This window comes from Echinops telfairi, unplaced genomic scaffold, assembly GCF_000313985.2.
Source record: "Echinops telfairi isolate 266 unplaced genomic scaffold, ASM31398v2 ScPeMD7_7469;HRSCAF=8507_1, whole genome shotgun sequence".
NCBI lineage: Eukaryota > Metazoa > Chordata > Mammalia > Afrosoricida > Tenrecidae > Echinops > Echinops telfairi.
In genome coordinates, this window is record NW_022111373.1 from 86595715 (window position 1) to 86615086 (window position 19372).

The following is a 19372-nucleotide window of genomic DNA, read 5'->3' on the forward strand; positions in this document are numbered from 1 at the left end:
TTCTTTAAATAGTTTTATTGGGGGCTCTTACATCTCTTATCACAATCCATACATTCATCCAGTGTGTCAAGCACACTTGCAAATATGGCACCATCATCATTTTCAAAGCATTCTCTTCCCACTTGAGCCCCTGATATCAGCTCCCCATTTCTCCTCCCTCCCTCCCCCCCCACTCTCCCTCATGAACCCTTGATCATTTATAAATTGTTATTATTTTTCATGTCTTATACTGACCGATGTCTCCCCTCACCCACTTATCTGTTGTCCGTCCCCAGGGAGGGGGTTATATGTAGATCATTGTGATTGGTTCCCCACCTTCTCCTTCCCCTCCTGGCATTGCTACTCTCATCGTTGGTCCTGAGAGATATGCCATTTCTTTTCAATCCATCATTCCATGCATATTAAATCATACGACTTTTATGTTAAAAATGGCCAACAGCCGTCCATTTCAACTCACTAATGCTTAGGATACAGATGTTATATGTGCCGTTTCATTCTTAAGGACTTCAATTTTGCTAGATTTGTACATGTTCATTTACGTTCTAATCATTAATAAATATCTGAAGCTATTTATTATCATCTTGAGTCATGCTACATCAGCAAATGAAGATCCCCAAAGTTTGGTCTATCCTTATCATTAAGGTCAACTCTACTTTGAAGAGTCAGTTGTATTTTGAGTAACTTAACATGGACCAATGAGTTCTTTCACTGCTACATGGTCGTTGAAGCAGTTCAATTTGTCTTTTGTCAATTTCTTGACTTTTGTTTTCCTTTAATGCCTTTAGTACAGCTTGGCCTTCTTCCTTCAATCCCATTGGTTCTTGATGATATGCTATGGTTGAATGTTGGCCAAGGGTTTACCTTTTCTCACTATATCAAGTAATGTTCCATAGCTATTCATGAGGCTTTCAGTGGGTTTTTAAAAATTCTTTTATGAAGTTGACCCCTTCTTTCTACTTTCTAGTCTGTCTTTATGCAGGCGGTCTCCTGAAAACTGTCCACCATGAATCACCTTGCTGGTAGTTGATGTGCTGGTGGCATAGCTTCCAGCATCACAGCAACATGTAAGCCACCACACTTCGATAAGCTGACAGAAGAGTGGTGGAGAAGGGATAGGGGCCTAGAAAGGCCGAAACGCCAGATCACAACCATTTTTCCTTCTGGGTCTTGCTCATTTGGCTTCAAGAATTACAGCTTTCAAAGTTAGCTATCATACTATCAAAAAATATTAAATAGGCATGTTTATTATTATCTTACTGTATATACTTGAGTATAAGCTGACCTGAATATCAGCCAAGGCACCTAATTTTACCACAAAACTGCATAAAATATGTGCTTAAAAACTCAGCTTATTCATGAGTATACATGGTATTTATGTATAGGAGCTTTTGAATAATAAAGTTAATGTTTTTTATCAGTCAGTATGCTTTTTACCGGTTTGATATATATTTTTCCTATAGAGATTTAAAAGACCACGGTTACGTATCTATTTTTTTAAATAAATCATTTTATTGGGGGCTCTTTCAGCTCTTTTATAACAAGGTTACTTATCTATTAATCATCTCCTTTCTATTGTCTTGCTTTATGGTCATGCTTAGAGAAACTTTGTATATCCCTATTGTTTTTAAGTTCTCCCACATTTTCTTCTGACATTTTATGATTTAACTATTTTTGTATTTAATACACTTTCTTTGTTTATTTCTCTTATTTTTATTGAGGTAAAGTTTATATAACATAAAAAACATAAAGTGAACCATCAGTGGCATTCAGTACCTTCATTGTAATTTTTTTTCCCCCAAAACAATTTTATCATTCTGAAATGACACTTCTTCCTCTCCCCCATTCATGATGGTCACCAATCTTCTTTCCAACACTCTAGATGGCCTATTTTAAATATTTCATATGAATATGATTATGCAATATATGAACTTTTATGCCTGGATTCATCACTTATCATAATAACTTTGAGGGTTTTTTTTTAGTAGTAGCATGTATTTCATTAATTTTTATGACTGAATAATTTTCCTTTGCATAGATATATAACATTTGGTTTATCAATTCATATTTAGATTATCCATTCATTTTTTTGCTGGGTATTGTCATTGTGCCTATCTTCTGTCTGGTGTGAATAGTGCTGCCATGCGCATTTGTGTACAGGTACTCATTTGAATGCCTGTTATATATTCATCCTTTTGAGCATGTATCTAGGAGTGGAGGCATTTATTCATAGATATAGAATGAGATATAAATTCATCTTTCCTCCTACCCCTAGGCCTTTCATTTGTCTCCTTCTCATTTATTTAAAAGAAAAACAAAAGTTTTATTAGCATATAAGTCATATATCATATAATTCAATAGTTTAATCATATTCAAAGGAGTTGCACAATCATCACCACAATTTATTTTTGAGCATTTTCTTCTTTTTTGTACTCACTATAATTAGCTCCTCATTTCCTCCCAATTCCCCTGCCCTTTTCCCAGGAAACCATGAATCCATTTGCAGTCTATATAGGTTCCCTGTCCTAAATTTAATATATAGAAAAACATATAAAAACCAAAAAAAAGAAAAATCAACAACAATAAAATGAAACAGAAAAACCTTAAATAAAAAAGCCAAAAATATTAAAACCGCAACAAATTTAAAATGGGTCAAAGGGAGATCAAACTATGATGTGTTAAATTTTAATCTAACTGCATCTACAATAATTCCACTTGCAATGCACTTTGCCGGATAGCAAGTGCTTTTCACACCCCTGGTCTATGGTCAGAGGGGATTCACTGGAGGGTTAATGTACTTGTGTACTTGTACTTCCCCTTCACTTCTGTTTTTAAACTGAAGTAACTTTCAAAAGATAGTACATTGTCACCTACCTACATTTGCCATAATCAACCTTACAGCGCTCTGTCTGATAACAAGGCTGTTCACATCCCTCAACTATAGTCATAGTCAAAGGGGAATCACTAGCAGCTAAACCCAGGGATGCGTGGCTCCTGTGAACGGGTTTTGGGCTGCCACTGTTATCCATAGCCTTCCGCAAACCAGGTATTCACGATCTAAGCTCTGACACCATTTCTTCCTTTGGATTTGTGTTTTATTATTTATAATTCTTGGATCATGGGGTCAGCCTCATTTCTTGTGATCTTTCCTAATTTGAGGAGTTTTCTTTGCCATGTACTAAACTCATATTGGGACTTGAGTCTGTTTCTACTTCTGGGTTCCATTGTTGCTGTGCCTGTACCACGAGTTCTTCCTAGCTCCTACTCCTTGAGTTCTGAGACGTCAGCTCCCCACATCTTCTACCCTCTCAACTAAACACCCCAGCTTTCTTCATGACTTTATTTGTAATTCCATGCAATTATTCCTTTGTAAACTTTCCACTGTTTTTGTTAATGATTGACATGATAAATACTTAAGTGAATAATCATGTTGACATTCATATGGAAAATTCCTTCTTCTCTAGATATACTAAATGAATTAAGTGTTCATTGTGTTTAATAATGAGTCTCATTTTGGTAAATAAAGTTTCACATTTTTAGGTGGCTTGTGATTTTATTTTTTTAGCTTTAAAATCTGAAGGTGATGATTACTATATCAATGGTGCTTGGACTATCGACTGGCCGAGGAAGTTTGACGTTGCTGGCACAGCTTTTCACTACAAGAGACCAACTGATGAACCAGAATCCTTGGAAGCGCTAGGGGCCACCTCGGAAAACCTCATTGTTATGGTAAATGTACCTTCGCCATTCCATTTCCACTGTTTACAATCACGCTGTGAGCTATGGAGGGACAAGTTTTATAGATTCTCTTTACAAGTGGTCAAATTAAAGTAAATAAAGGTAAATGGTTTTCCCAAGAGTATAAAATCTGTGTGACATTAGAGTCATCTAATGCTCTCCTTATATAATTCTCTGATCTTTCAAGGCCCACTTGAGTAGTATTTTTATATCTAAATAAAGGAAATCAGATAAATAGTGCCCACAATCTACTGATGAAAATTTAAGAAGAAGATTCAACCTAATTCATGTATATTTGTATATAATTTAAAAACAACAACTGTTTCTTGTGATTTAAGTGAAAGTTTACAGAGGAAATTGGTTTTTCCATTGCCACACATTTTGTTTCGTGACACCAATTACCGTCCCCACAGGATAATAGCACTCTTTCCTCTTTATTCCTGTATTTCCTATTTTCATTGGTTCTTATTTTCTATCCTTTGTTACCTCTTGAGTTTTATCCCTGGGTAAATGCTTTCGACCTCGGCAATCGATGATTCTGGGGGTGCAATCCTCCCTGGTGGTGTTGTTCACTCTCTATGCTTGCTTATTGTTTGGCTGTCAGTTGACTACGGGGATCGTCTCCATTTTAAGTCTGAAGAATAACTAATGGCTATAGTGTCAGGGATTCCACCTGTCTCCATCAAACCAGTCAATCTGGTCTTTATTACTATTCTGAGTTTTGTTCCTAATTTTCCCCACACTGTCACCTGGACTCTCTATTGCGATCCTTTTCGGAGCAGTCAGTCATGGTAGCAGCCATAGAACATTCCAGTTGTGACCACAGGTAGTGGAGGCTGAGGTCTGCATGGTTGATTCGTCCTTTGGACTAATTGTTTCTATGCATCTTTGATTTTTCTCCACTCGTGTCTTCTTTGTTCCAGATGGGGAGAGGCCAATAGTTGAAGCACATGTACTTTAAAAGTTGTCTTGAATCTCCCATAAGACTTGCTTTATTACATTTCTTCTTCAAAAGAAATAAAAACTGTCTGACTGAAGGCTCATGGCATCTTAATTGTCCTCACCAGTTGTTTTCAATGGCAGGTTCTGCTTCAGGAACAGAATTTGGGCATTAGGTATAAGTTCAACGTTCCCATCGCTCGAACTGGCAGTGGAGATAATGAAGTTGGCTTTACTTGGACTCATCAGCCTTGGTCAGAATGCTCCGCTACTTGTGCCGGAGGTAAGACACCCACTGGGCAGCCCAACCCAAAGGGCAGGATGGAGAGGCAAACATATTCGGAGCTATGCTTTGCCTTTGCCAAAGAAGCTAATTAAAACCATTTCTTGCAGGTTTGCTTCAAGCTGTAATTTAGCAAAAGAATCTTTGCTTTAATTATATTATATTCCATTTGTTTTCAACCTTGTGTAATTTGTACAGATTTGTTGGTAAAATACACCTTGGCACAAAGAGTGTCTCTGCTGGTGCTTCTTCCAAGACTGTCTTGAAGGTGGGCTGTTTGCTTTTCGGGAACACATTCTTGGTAAAGAACATCAAGAGTTTTAAATAAGAAAATGAGTGAGAATCAGACGGCACAGAGGAAACGACTTGTAGTGGGGGGTGAGAATGTATCTTTGTGTGCTTGTGTGTTCATGTGCTTGTGTGTTTCCCATGACCCTACCCAAACTCCCTTCTCCAGCCATCAAAGTTAAGGGGCTCTGTAACATCCTGGGGCACTACCATACTGACAGGTGTCTGGGTTAATTGTGTACTCCGACCCTATGATAGACCGGAGAGGTAGCTGCTAGGCGGTCGTTAGTGATGTGTTGGTTGTCCCATGTGCGTTTTTCATGGGTGCCTTTTCCCCACAATTTACTCTATTCCTAATCCTCCTCCCTCTAGTGGCCACCAATGCAATTCTTTACCTCTGGCTGGGAGAGCAGGACAGTTGGCTTCCTTCAAAGCCAACACCCTTGCTGCCGCATGGACTGGTGAGTAGAAGTGCTGTGCAAGCAGCATCTTCCTTCTCTCTGGAGACTAAATGCCTCGCCTCCACCGTACACCTTGACCCCGTAGGAAAGGAAGTGAACCTGTCCCTCCACCCTCGGTGGGCCCAGACACCTCACCATTCCAAAAGCCACGATTGGAATTTGAATAGTGCTATTTAGAATGGGCCCAATGGAAATGATACTGAATTATTAGAAAGCGAATCCTCCCATTTTGTCATGTTTTCCCTTTCTGAGCTGCCCAGGAGGATACAGCTTCACCTAGACTTCATCCTTCCTGGTCCGGTTCTCATTGACTCTCTAAACAGCTTTTGGATGCCTCTCTAAACACCTCTTGGACTTGAGTTCAAGAAACTATTTTCATAGAAATGATCGTGATGTAATAGGTTCAGAATTTTTAGGTTTGTTCCAAATGAAATAATTTGTTAACTCCAACTCCAACTTTGACACTGAACAATGAATGAATAAACAAACGAACAGTATGTTAACGTGTCCTTTTGTGTCAAGTGTCATGAAATAGAGTTTTATATATAATTACATATTTTTAAAGATCCCCAATTCCCATCCATCTTATTACAAATGGTTGGTGAGTTATCATGCAAAAAGTTAAAAACTATGGGACATTACCCATTGTTTTTTATAAAATGAAGGATACTTGGAAGTAATTGTTCAAGTGAATGCCATGATATTATCTATGCATGGCATTAGTGCATTTTATTTTTCTTTCAGTGACGTTGTTGTTGTGTGCCCTTGACTCTGTTCAGACTCATAGCAACCCTCCGTAGAACAACAACAAACATCACTGTCCAGTTCCATGCCCAGTCTCACTTTCAATTATATCATTTTTGTTCCATAAACATAATAACTTTGCCCCTTTCTCTGTACCAAAATAAATCTTCATTGCAAGAGTACTTATATGAGGTACCCCTGAGGTGAAGTGGAATAAATGGCTAAAGAAGAGCAAAATTAATTTAACGTTGAGGAAGTCAAATGAGGAAAGTCCAAATGTTGAGGTTGATTAGTTGGATAAGAAGAAGTTGAGGGAAAGCGTATTTGTGTTCTTCAAGTATGTGATGGAATGTTGAATGGGATATTCTCCGTGCCTGTTCTTCTTTGGACTAAAAATTGCTATATTTGGGGATGATTTAGAGACAGTCTTTTTTGAAGCCAACAGGGATTAAGTGAATTCTCAGTGTTCCTTCTAACTCTATGATTCTATTGTTCAGAAAGGAGATAGTTCAACAACAGCAAAAAAAGGGCAAAATCAACTATGGGGACTGAAAGCCAGAAGAAAAATTATGATTTTATTAAAGTTAACAACTCTGGAACAGCTAGATGAGCTTTTTTTTTTCCTCCCTCCATCAACTCTTGTATTGAGAATAGAAATGATTTCTTGTGAGCAAAAGACAAAATAAGAAAATAAAAGCAAACCGCAAGAAAAAGAGAGGGAGAAAATGCCCAGAAGGACGTTTCCTTCTTTTGAAATCTCCCCTTTTCTTTGCTGTGGAGCTATTAATCCTGCGTATTGGAGGTGGGTCTGAATTGTGCTCAGGTGTAAGTGAGGAGAGGCTTCATGGAGCCCATTGCCTTCTTTGGAAAATGGATGTGCAAGTTGCCAGGCGCAGTGTGTAAAGCTATGATCTGTCATGGTCAGTGGTTTGCATGTGTGCCCTCTGGAACAGTAATATGAACACCACCAGGGAACTGATTCAAAAGGCCAAGGTAGGCCCAACCTTCGTTTCTACTGAATGGAAACTCTAGGGCAGCCCCAACGATCTGTGCTTTATCATACTCTCCAGGGGATACTGGTGCCAGTTTAAGAGCCACTGGTCTTGGCTGACAAACTGAAACGCGTCTCTTTAAACACACAAAATCTCATCAGTGAAGTCTGTGCATCAGTTTAAACGCCTTCTATTCAATAGCAGTGCCTGGAACCTATTAGGTACTCAATAAGGGCATACTGATGAGTGAATGTGCAAAAGGAATTCAATCTGGCAACTGTATATGAGCATTTGTGCTAATATTTCCTAGACAGTAGAGTGCAGATAGCTTTTATTGGCAATTGACTCTTCCCTCACACCCTTCCATTTTTATCCACCCCATCCTCCAAGTTCTTTAAATGCAAAATGTTTATGATAGGGGATAAGTTTATTAGGGCTCAGGATATGGATCAAAGATAGATAACAACAACAACAAAACCATTGCTATTGAGTGGAATCTGTTCATAGTGACCCTACAGGACAGAGTAGAACTTCCTTGTCGAATTTCCAAAGCTGAAAATTTATAGGAGCAAACTTTAGGAAGTGGTACAACTTCATCTACAGTTAAGAAATCATTCCAGAAACAAGTCTCTTTCTTTTTTGTTTTGTTTATCTGTTTCTACCTAGTTCTTACTAGAAATTAAGAGTGAAATCTAATGTCATTTATTTAAGTCAGTCTATTTGTTAGGAATCTTTAGGCTATCAGTTTTTGTTTATTTTACTTTTTGAAAGAGAACCCAAGAAAATCACACAAGACTTGCAAATGCAGTTTCAGACTGAGCTTGTTATCATCCCATAAATGTTTTATTATGGACAGGACCTTTGGACTTTGCTTCCACTTGGAAGCAATGACAATAGCTTTCTCTGAAGAGATCTTTAAAGATACGTTTTTAGCCTGTTTTCCTGTTGCTTGGCAGTCCAGAAGCGATACATTTAGTGCTGCAGGAAGCCTGGCTGCTGATTTAGTACAAGTAATGGTCTCTTCTCTGAGTCAGTGATGAAACACTTCCTTAGCTTGATTAGGAACCCTGAGATGCCATGGGGTGTGGTCTTCAGGATAAATGTGGTTTTTGAGATACAGTTATGATTTTTCCTCAGAAAGCATCCCAACCCTCATGACTTGAAACTTCGTTCTTCAATTGTTAACCCTACTAGAGTTTTGCTTCTTCATCCCTTACCCCAAAGCATTATATACTCCGTTACCCAAATGTACCTACTATCATTGGGTTCATGGTTGTTATAATGTGTTAATTGATAGAAATATGGTTTGATAGTGAAAATTGTATTATTTTAAAATATAGAGGCTTAGGGGATTTTTGGTTTTTTAACCTTAAATAATCCTGTATGCCTGTGTACTTTTGCACTGTGACTTTGGAAGGTCCAAATAGCAACCATGTTTATTCTTTCATTTCAGTTATTCACATTCTCTTTTAACTTCGAATGTGAATCAGAATTACATGTCGGGTTTGTTCAGACACAGATTTGGGCTCTACTCCCATTTTGTGTCTTGGCAGTGAATTGTCAGGCACGTGGCTATGAGCCTGAAGGAGAGTAGTTCGAACCCACCAGCTACACCAGAGGAGAGAGATGTGACAATCCGTTTTCATACAGGTTTACAGCGTTGCCCAAATCCACGGATCAGTTCTTCTCTGTCCTATAGGGTCACTATGCTTGGGGAATTAGCATGACAGGTATGCATTTAGTTCCTTTTACCCTCAAGTTTCTAAGTTAGTTGGTCTGGGGTAGGATGCAAGATTTCACATCTGGAATGAGCCTTCAGGGATGATGACGTCATTGGTTTAGGAGCCACACTATGACAAACATTGACCTAAACACTTAGCTTAAATAATGCAAATGCCTATTAAAATGAAATGGCAAGTCTTTTAGATGATAAGCCATATCCAATAATAAATAATATTAAATAAAAATTGTACAGTTCATAAAAATGTTTGCTGCCCTATTTCAATTGATCTCCTCTATAGCCCAAGGAATTCCAGTTAATATAACTACCATTTAAATTTACACACCAACCACTAATGTTAGTCATCAAGAAATTGTAGAATTCTACCAATTTCTTCTATCTGAAATTGATCAAACATTCAAACAAGATACATTGATAATTATTGGTGATAGGAATGTGAAAGTTTGAAACAAAGAGGAATGATCAATAGTTGGGAACTTTGGTCTTGGTGATAGAAGCAAAGCTGAAGATTGCCTAATTGGTTTTCCGAGACCCACAGCTTCTTCATTGCAAATAACCTTTTTCAACAACCTAAGCATGAACTGTGCATGTGGACCTCACCATATGGAATACACAGGAACCAAATGGACTACAGCTGTGGGAAGAGACAATGGAGAGGCCAAACCAAGGCCAGGGACTGACTGGAACAGATCATCAACAGCTTATATGTAAATTCAAGTTGAACTTAAAGATAATTAAAATAAGTTCATGAGAGCCAATATATGACCTTGAGTATCTCCCACCTTAATTTAAAGAACATCTCAAGAACTGATTTGACATATTAAATAGTAATGACAGAAGACTTGCCTAGTGAGATAGCATTCAGAACCCCACATATGAAGAAACTCAAAGGTCAGAAAAAAGATAAGAAAGAAAGGACCAAAGTTGATGCCAGAAGATACTTGAAAGTTGCCCTTGATTGTAGAAAAGCTAAAATATATGGAAGAAATGGCGAAGTAACCAAGATGAGCAAAAAATGTCCAAGGCAGTATGAGAAGACAAAGTAAAATATGATACGAAATATGCCAAGTTCTGGACTTAGGAAACCAAAGAGAAAGAATATACTTAAGGTATCTCCAATTGGAACAACCGAAAAACCAACAAGAATAAAAACTTCAGCACTCAAATTTCAATATTGAAAGTTTATAAAGGCATCATTCTTGAACGATGCAAGAAACATAGAATGAAAATGCAAAGAATACACAGTCACTGTCTAAAAGAAAAAAAAAGTTGGTTGGCATTCAATCACTTCGAGCAATGCATATGATCAAGAAACTATGGTATTGAAGGAAAAAGGCAAAGCTTCAATGAAGCCATTGACAAAAAACAAAGCTCCAGGAATTTATGGAACACCAGTTGAAATATTTTAATAAGCTGATGAAGTGCTGGAAGCATTCACTAGTCTATGCCAAGAAATGTGTAACCAACTGGGAGAAATCCCTATTTGCACCCATGTCAAAGAAAGATGAGCTAACAGAATGCATAAATTATCAGAGTATCACTAATGTCACATGTAAATAAAAGTTTGCTGATGATAATGTTTTTTAAAATGGTCACAGATATTTACCTACACGGAGCTGCCAGAAATCAGCTGGACTTAGAAGAGAACATGGCACAAGGATCATAATGTCAGGTGGATCTTAGTTGGAATCAGGGAATTCCAGAAAGAAGTTTGTGTGTTAGTGACTGTGCGAAGGCATTCAATTGTGTAGGTCACAACAAGCTAGATCACACTGAGAAGAATTCCAGAAGACTTCATTTTCCCCATGTGGAACATGTGCATGAACCAAGAGGCAGTTGTTTAAACAGGAAATACCCCATGGTTTGAAACCAGGAAATATGTTTGTCAGGGTTGTATCCTTTTACTATACTTATTCAATATGTAAACTGAGCAATAATCCAAGAAGCTGGACTAGATGAAGAATATTGTGGTATAATATTGGAGGAAGGCGTATTAATAACCTGCAATATGCAGTTGACACAACCTTGCTAGCTGAAATCCAAGAGGACTTGAAGCATTTGCTGTTGAAAATCAAAGCCTGCAGCCTTCAATATGGAGGACAACTCAGTGAAAGGGTAAAAAGAAAACGAAAAACACCGCACAACTGGACCAATAGATACAAGGGGCTACCCCCCAAAATAAAACCAGAATTTTTTTCAATGCTATGTATTTAAACTTTAACAACCTTATCACCTTTGAAGTACTCTCCTTTACACTTGATACATTTATAAATCTGCTATTCCATTCTTGGAAACATTTTTCAATCTCTTCTGTTTGGATGGCTGACAACCCCTCCCTCATTCATTTCTTCAACTCCTCTATGCCGTCAAATCGGTGTCTTTTCATATCCCTTTCCATTTTCAGAAACAAAAATAAGTTGCGCAGAGGGAGATCAGGTGAGTAAAGTGCCTAGAGCAAGAGAGGCATGCTATTTTTTGCTCAAAACCGGTGCACTGAGATGGCTGCATGAGCAGGTGCATTGTCATGGTGGCCAAACCAGTCCCCTGTCTGCTACAGCTCAGGCCAATTTTGTCACACACAGTTACACAATCCTTTCAGAACTTCTAAATAGAAACCTGGATTAACAGTCTGACTGGTGGAACGAATTGGAAATGCATTACGAGTTGACATTTTCATCTGTTTGGGAGGTTGATAAACATCCAGAACAAAGTTTGTCATCAATCAACATTTTACCTATTTTGAAATGAGATAATGAGATAATGAGATAATAATGAGATAACTTGCGTTTTCCCCTTAGTGCTGTCTTTGTAAGTTGTGTTCAACATCACAACAGTTTCTGTGGCATTTTTCTTGAGCAGGAAACAAAATTTTACAGCGGCATGTTGTTCTTGTAAATCAGCTATCACAAAAAACAAGGTTTGATAGAAACAGCTTTCACAAAAAAATTTCACTGGGACCAAAGAGAACTTTCCCAGGCAATGCCACTGGGTGCACTAACTCAGAATGAGTTGCTTGATGCTAGCCTATTGGAAAAAATGCATACTACGAAAACTCTGAGCAGTGGAGCTTTTTTCTGTTGTTGTTGCTGTTTTGTGTTTTGGGGGGGTACATCCTTATATTATGATAAATGGAGAAAAACATTTCAAGGATTTAATTGTACTTATATCTGAAGTTGACATTCATGGAAGCAGCAGCCAAGAAATCAAATGGTGTATTGACAAATTTGCTACAGAAAACCTCTAGACTTTTAAGGAGCAAGGTGTCAGTTTGAGGAGAAAGGTGCAACTTATTATGGTTTCTTCAATCACATCCTACACATGTAAAAGATGGGCAATGAATAAGGAAGACTGTGGAAGAATTGATGGCTTTGAATTATGGTGTTGGTGAAGAATATTTAAAGTACCATGGACTTCCAGAAGGAAAAAAACTGTCTTGAAAATAGTACATTCAGAATGCTTCTTAGAAGTGAGGATGGCAAGACTTTGTCTCGCCTACTTTGGACATGTTATCAGGAGAGACCAGTCCCTGGGAAAGGACAGTGTGCTAGGTACAGCATCAGTGAAGAAGAAAGGCCCTCAACTAGAGGCTACACCAATGGCCTAAAATACAACTGTTGTGAGGCTGACCCAGGCCCCATCAGTGGTTCATTCTCTTGTGAACAGGGTGCTCATCGACGGAAACTACTTGATGGGACCTAATATCATAATAACCACAATGTACCCCCAAAAGGCATTGTTATTTGATAGATAGAACTCAAGTGAAGTACTAGTGAACTTTTTGTTTCAACAGTTTTATTGGCACACAATTTACATATCATACAATTGAATAACTTATGGTTATATCACCTTTAAAATGAGTTGTGCAATCACTAGTGAACTTTTAATGTAGCATTTCCTCTCATAATAAATATAATCTGAATTGTAGTCAACTAATACGGCCCTTCTAGCCATAATTCCTTATGTGACGTGTTATCGTTCTGGACTCTATGCCGGTGACTAGAATCCTGTTTTGGAGGGGTTCTCCACTGCACTAATGGCCAAGACCAGGGTGGGATTGATAGTTGATTTGAGTAAAAGGTGTGAATCAAGTCACCCCCTTTTTCTTGGGGGTAAGTTTAGACACCTTAATAGGGGGAGAGAACCCAACCAAAGCCTTTTACTAGGAAGAATTTTGAAAGTTATGCCTTAGTAGAGGGCATGATTTAACTTCCTTTGTTCTCATTGGATGGGTATTTATACTAACATACATCTTATCACCTAGGAAACCAGACCTCTATTTTCTGACAGAAGATGTGCTATGTCTTTTGGACGTTTTTGGCTTCAGGCTCTGGACTCTGCATTTGGCTCCCTTCTGCCTGACACTAAGATTTAGGGTGGAATAGCACCCACCACCATGTGAGACATTTCCTCAAAGTTTTGTGAGTTTCTGTGGGCAGTTGCAGCAAATCAAGAGCCCCGTGACATGAGGGCATCTATTCAAGGGAGGAGAAGGGACGGGAGCAGAGTAGCATCTTGGAAGAGTTGACTATTTGGGACATCTTTACTCTATAACCTCTTGGGAGTAGTCTGGTATTAATTCTTCTAAATGAAATGATCACCACAAAGACTTTTACCTTAAACAGCGCTTTTGCACCAGTTGCTGACCTTAATAGATCAGCATGATAAACGCCTACTTAAAAATACCTCTTGACCAGTGTGGAATTTCATTATTTTAAATATTTTCTTAGAGAGGAATTCTCAACCATGGCTGCACATTGGAGTCACTTGGAGAGTTTTAAACCATTTGATCCTTGAATCCCACTTTCAGAGAACTATTTAAATAGTTAATGATGTGCCCCAGGCACAATTTTTTAAAAAACTTCCCCGGTAATTCTACGGTGCAGGCAACATTGAGAACTGGTGCCTTTCAAACCGATTGACATTTTATTTTATCTTAAAAAATTGTTTAATTCAGATGTGAATAACTCTGAGGAGATTCCTAAATAACACACTTTTTTTGCCTTAACTGGTTATTAGTTGAATGTAAAGGTTTGTGATATTTAGGTATGAGTATCAAAGGTGGGGCACACAGAGAGATACATCAAAGCAAGGAATAAAAAGGTTGCAAAATACTAATTAATTTCCTAATTTTGCCTACTGTGGTCATCATCTTTGTACACGGCCTTATAATGCTTTTTTGTAGTTCAATTCATTTATATGCCTTTTTCTTTATCAGCATGATGATTTAGAAGCATCTAATTTGGGGCTTGAAAGCTGACTCAAATTGTGCCGAGCAGACTTTCCAAAACACTCCCTTCTAATTTCAAGTTTCTGCATCACAGTTGTAGAAGTGAGTAAGTCCAGTCTGGGTCGAGTCTGTGAGGCCCACATTAAGCTGGAGGTGTTCCTGACTCACACAGCTGCTGGGGCTCATGAGCCAGGAAGCAGGAAGACAAACCAAGAGCCAGAAAGACTAAGCAGAAAGATTATGATTGGAGGATGGAGAGTTGAATGAATCCAAGGTGGGCAGTTCAGATGGCCGACTCTGGTGGCTCTCTGGATCATCAGGCAATATGGTGGCTAATGGTCCAGATGCAGGATCCCAATCAGCAAGAAATATAGAAGGTCTCCACAGTGCTTACTTATAGGTGAAGTAGGCCACACTCCCCAAGAGAGGTCGTCAGAGCTGTGGCCTGAGGAAGGTGCAGCCCTCCACCCTCATCGCTCCGCAACTGCTTGGTTGCTCACAGCAGATCGCATCACATCGTTAGATTGTTAGACTACTTCATGGGGGATGCCTCACCTGCCAAACTACTGAGAATCCCAGCCCAGTCAAGTGGATGTAACACCTAACAATCACCACACACATATATTTAAGTTAGAACCACCAATCAGAACATAAGAGGTATATAGCTTCTCTTTTAAATTGATATTTATGAAAACTGATAGTAAAACATGTTTTTTTTCCTTTAGGAGTTATGATTCTATTAAGTTATGGTTTTATTCTTCTTTTATTTTGGGAGGGTTTTTGCCCCCCTAGGGAATGAATGAGTCTTTGCAAGATGCAGCAATCTTTATGAGAATGCCCTCTTCTAACTAGCTGGATATGCTCATTTTCAATTGTGCAAACCATTCCCTTTCACTCCACCACCACATTGCCAAGCCAACCTCTTATTTAATGCAACTCTTAGGTTTTGAAGAGTAACCTTCCAAAGCCTGTTAATTGGGAGTTGGTGTTACATTTTGCTTTTATAAAAGGAACTTTGTGAAATCTGGGACTAAGCTGGCAGGCTTAAAATATAATAAAATTGTCATCTCTATTGAATTTACTTATAACTATCATATAAATATAAAATAGTTAATATTTTTCACCTTTTTAGAGTGCTTTGCTTGCAATGCAAAGAAATATTTGTATTTACTACTGTTTAAAATGTATACTATAAATATACAGCCTTTGTCTGGCCATTAGTGCTATTGACACTCCTGGTTACTTTCTTCAACTTGTTTTTTCCCTTGAGTTTTCTTTCTCCCTGACTGTGTAGAGGTGCAAATCTGTCTATGCAAATGCTCCGTTTGGTCAGGTTGTTGTGACAAGCAGGAACATCGCTCTGCTAAATATTGCTTGTCAACTCGGGCGCAGAAAGATAAGCTAAATATAGACGAAGAAGCCCTGACGGCACAGTGGGTTAAGCCTTGGGGCTGCGACCCACAAGATCTTCATACAAAGCTCGCCAGCAACCTCTAAGGAAACATGAAGCTCCCTGCTCCTGTAAAGACTTATAACCTTAGAAACCCTATGGAGCAGTTTTTCTGCCCTTTAGGTTCCTATACGTAATACTTGACTCAAAGGCGCTGAGTAATAACTGAAGCAATACAGTACATAGGTCAAAGAGAAGGAAGAATATAGGTTTACATAGAAAGGAGATTGTTGTTCTTTGAAAGACAAAGAGCACGCATTTTCCTTATATGAGCTACTCATGTGGCTATGCTGAAATGTCTTCTGATTGATGGTTTAAAGTTCATTATTGCTTTTCAATTTTTAAAAACATTTATTATATGCTTTTTTATGTTTGAAGATTATTTTCTTCCTCTTCCTCTTCACTCTCTCTTTTCTTTCTGCCCTGAATGTCATTTTAAGCCTTTTTTGGTAAGGATGAATGGGGAATAGCATATGCATATAGAAGACAATTTGTAATTATCTTCTTCCTAATTCTGATGAATTCTTTTTGTTTTATTCTTTATCTGATTCACCTGAGTTCTTATGCACATTGGAGCTGGATTCTACTCTTCAGATTTTTAAGGTACTTAATAAGTGCTGGATTATATAATAAGCAAGGTTAGCATGGGTATACTTGTGCTTACTTAGTAATGTGTGTGAACAATTTCATACTTCTTCACCACATCAAAGATTTTGCTTCTAGGTGTGAATGGTATCAATAATTCTCACAACTCTCCAGCACTGTCCTACAGAATCAAAGCAGTCTTTTCAGGTTTACAGTCGTCCCTGACAGGGACAACATTCGTAAGTCAGCAAGGGAAGCATGAGTTTACTTATGCTTGCTCATTATTCTGTAATGAACAGTTCTGCATGTTTGTCACCACATGAAACCTTGCTTATTAGGTGCTTTACATGGTTTCCAATTACTTTTTTATTTTCATGATTTAAGGCAATGATCTTCAAACAGTGTTCTGAGATCCCTAAGGTACTGCAGTGAACTCATAAGTGCACTACGAAATATTTAAAATTATCCATGAAAACACAGTGACGTTCGTGCACAACGCCCATTACTGTTCATCATCTCATTTTTTTAAAGTTGATGTTGAATTTCACGTCATAAGAGGAAAGGAAAAGAAGTTCACTCATCGGGGTCCTGGGAGAAGGTGGGGCTTTCTCCTCCCATAAAAAGAGCCAGGGTGTCAGGACCTCAGAGGGGCGGGTCTACCCAGTCCTAAAGGGTGGCTGTGAGTCAGCACTGACTCAGTGGTAGTGAGTTTTGGTATTCAAGGCCCTGGTGATGTTCAGAATTAAAAAATAGAAACTCTTCTACTTCCTGCTAAGCTCCTGGGGTGTCTTGGGAAGTATGCAAACATCTCCATCACATCTGTGTTGCAGTATTCCCTCTGATGTGTCTGCTTGAATCTGGTTCCTTCTTTTGCCATTGCTCGTTCTATTTAAGGTTAATGGGAGAGTAAAGAAGAGAACCGAATGAAGAAACAATGTGTGTAAAAGAACTTGTGATATAATGTCTTCTTTGCACCTCATTACTTAACACATTTACCTAATCGTCTACATTGTTTCATCATATTTTCCAAATGATGAATCTTTCAGATTGCATTGGCTCCTTAAAGTAGTTGATATGTCTACATTGTTTCTATGGAAATGTTATGTTTGTGTTAACATTTATTGCTATTTTCAAGAATGAACACTTTGTTGTTTGACCCTGAGTCCCTTCTGACTCAAAGCAAACCCATTGAATAGAGTTGAACTTCCCATGGGGTTTCCTAGTTTGAAATCTTCTTGGGAGCAGATTGCCAGATTCTTTCTCCGACAGCCCTATCATTTAGCGGCTGAGCACTTAACCACAGTAGAACCAAACTTAAAAAACAAACCAAACCCACTGCCATGGAGTCAGTGCTGACTCACAATGCCCCCTGTGGGTTTCTGAGTGTAACTGCCTGTGGGAATAGAAAGCCCAGTCTTTCGCCGAGTTGCTACTGTGGTGCTTCAAACTGCCCATGAGGTGGACCGCAGCCCGACTTGTTACCACTACCCCAGCAGGGCTGCCTCCCTCTTTACACTGCCAGGGCTCCGTAACAATCCCAGCTTCATGTACACTTGCATTTTTAGTAAGCCCATTTTACAATAAAGTTCATTTCTATGGTTTTTTAAAATAACAGGAAAAAAAATCACGCAATGCAGTCTTTAGGCCCATGTATAACTAACAGAAAGAAAATAGAATTAGCAAAAAAGTTACAGGATAGCTGTGACAATGGGGAACAGTTCTCTGTGTTTATCTAGCATTTTGAGAACTGACATCTACAGAGATATCTAACATTATTAGTGACCTAACAGAATCTATTTCAACCAGACAAGATTTTGGGCTTTGACTCTAATACATACCAGCCATATCATGGATAATGACTAAAAATTGTCACGCTGCTTCTACACCTGCACTGTGACTTTGGCAGAAATTCAAAGCAAGAGGAGTCACAATACTGAATAGACTGAGGAAAATAAAAAAAGAAAGTTCCATTTTCAGGTTTCTACATAGACTCGGTGAGTTAAATGTGAAAGACGATTAAAATGAAATCTTACAGCTATGCTGGCTTATCTTTGACTTTGGAGCTACTATCCAAGTGTTACTTTCAGAAATAAATAAGAGATAACAAATGGAAAATTCAGCTTGAAAGGTTGAAAAGCTCTCTCCTCGTTGTCGTTTATCTTGCCTTTGAAGAAACATAATTATATGATTAGTGTTTAAGGAAAATTTCCCTCTGAAGGTATTGGCTGTGTGAAGTGGCCCAAGTGCTAGTGTGTGACACAGTGAGAGGTCATTTTACATCCCATTCTTGCGTCTACCGAACTTCAGCATAACACAGGCCACCGTGATGTTGCTAAGTAACGATTACCCCCTGTAAAAAGTGAGTAGAGTTTAGAAAGAATAATGGGTTACGTTCAGCCTTGTTCATTATTTATCACTTTTCTCTCTGGTTTTTGAAAGTATTTGTAGGATGTGGCAATAGTTGATGGCGTTCCTTTGTTTATTTACCCTCACCATCCTCTCCTTTCAGGTTATTTTTAATGTTGAGAAGGAAGAGTGTCTATCCTTCAACAGCTGGGACTCCTTGCTCTGGGCATCAGACGACAGCTTGTGTGAACATCACAGCTCGTGACAGTCTGGTCTAGGCCTATAGAGCAGGTGCACTTTGCTCCCTTCTCATATAATATGCCCTTGAGAGAGGAGTAACTCCTGAATGCAAGTTCATGTTCCTGGGGCATTCCTGCTTCTGCCAGTGAAAGTTTTTGTTCAGTTAAAAAATTAATAAAGCATTTTATTGGAGGCCCTGGCAGCTCTTATAACAAACCATACATCCATTGTATCAAGCACATTTATACATATGTTGCTGTGTTAGACAGGGTTCTCGGATCCAATATGGGGGTTCTGCCAGTTACTAAATATGTCTGTTCCAATGATGCATTCTGGAACTG

The 19372-nt window shown here is 38.5% G+C and overlaps 1 protein-coding gene across 1 annotated transcript in view; it reads left to right on the forward strand.

Moving 5' to 3' along the window:
* The window catches only part of ADAMTS6 (ADAM metallopeptidase with thrombospondin type 1 motif 6), a 311582-nt gene that overhangs the window by 241598 nt on the left and 50612 nt on the right, over nucleotides 1-19372 (forward strand). Inside the window, exons 20-21 of the mRNA XM_045285404.1 lie at nucleotides 3563-3726; nucleotides 4819-4957. Coding sequence (XP_045141339.1) covers nucleotides 3563-3726; nucleotides 4819-4957 — 303 coding nt within the window. The remainder of the gene's footprint in view (nucleotides 1-3562; nucleotides 3727-4818; nucleotides 4958-19372) is intronic.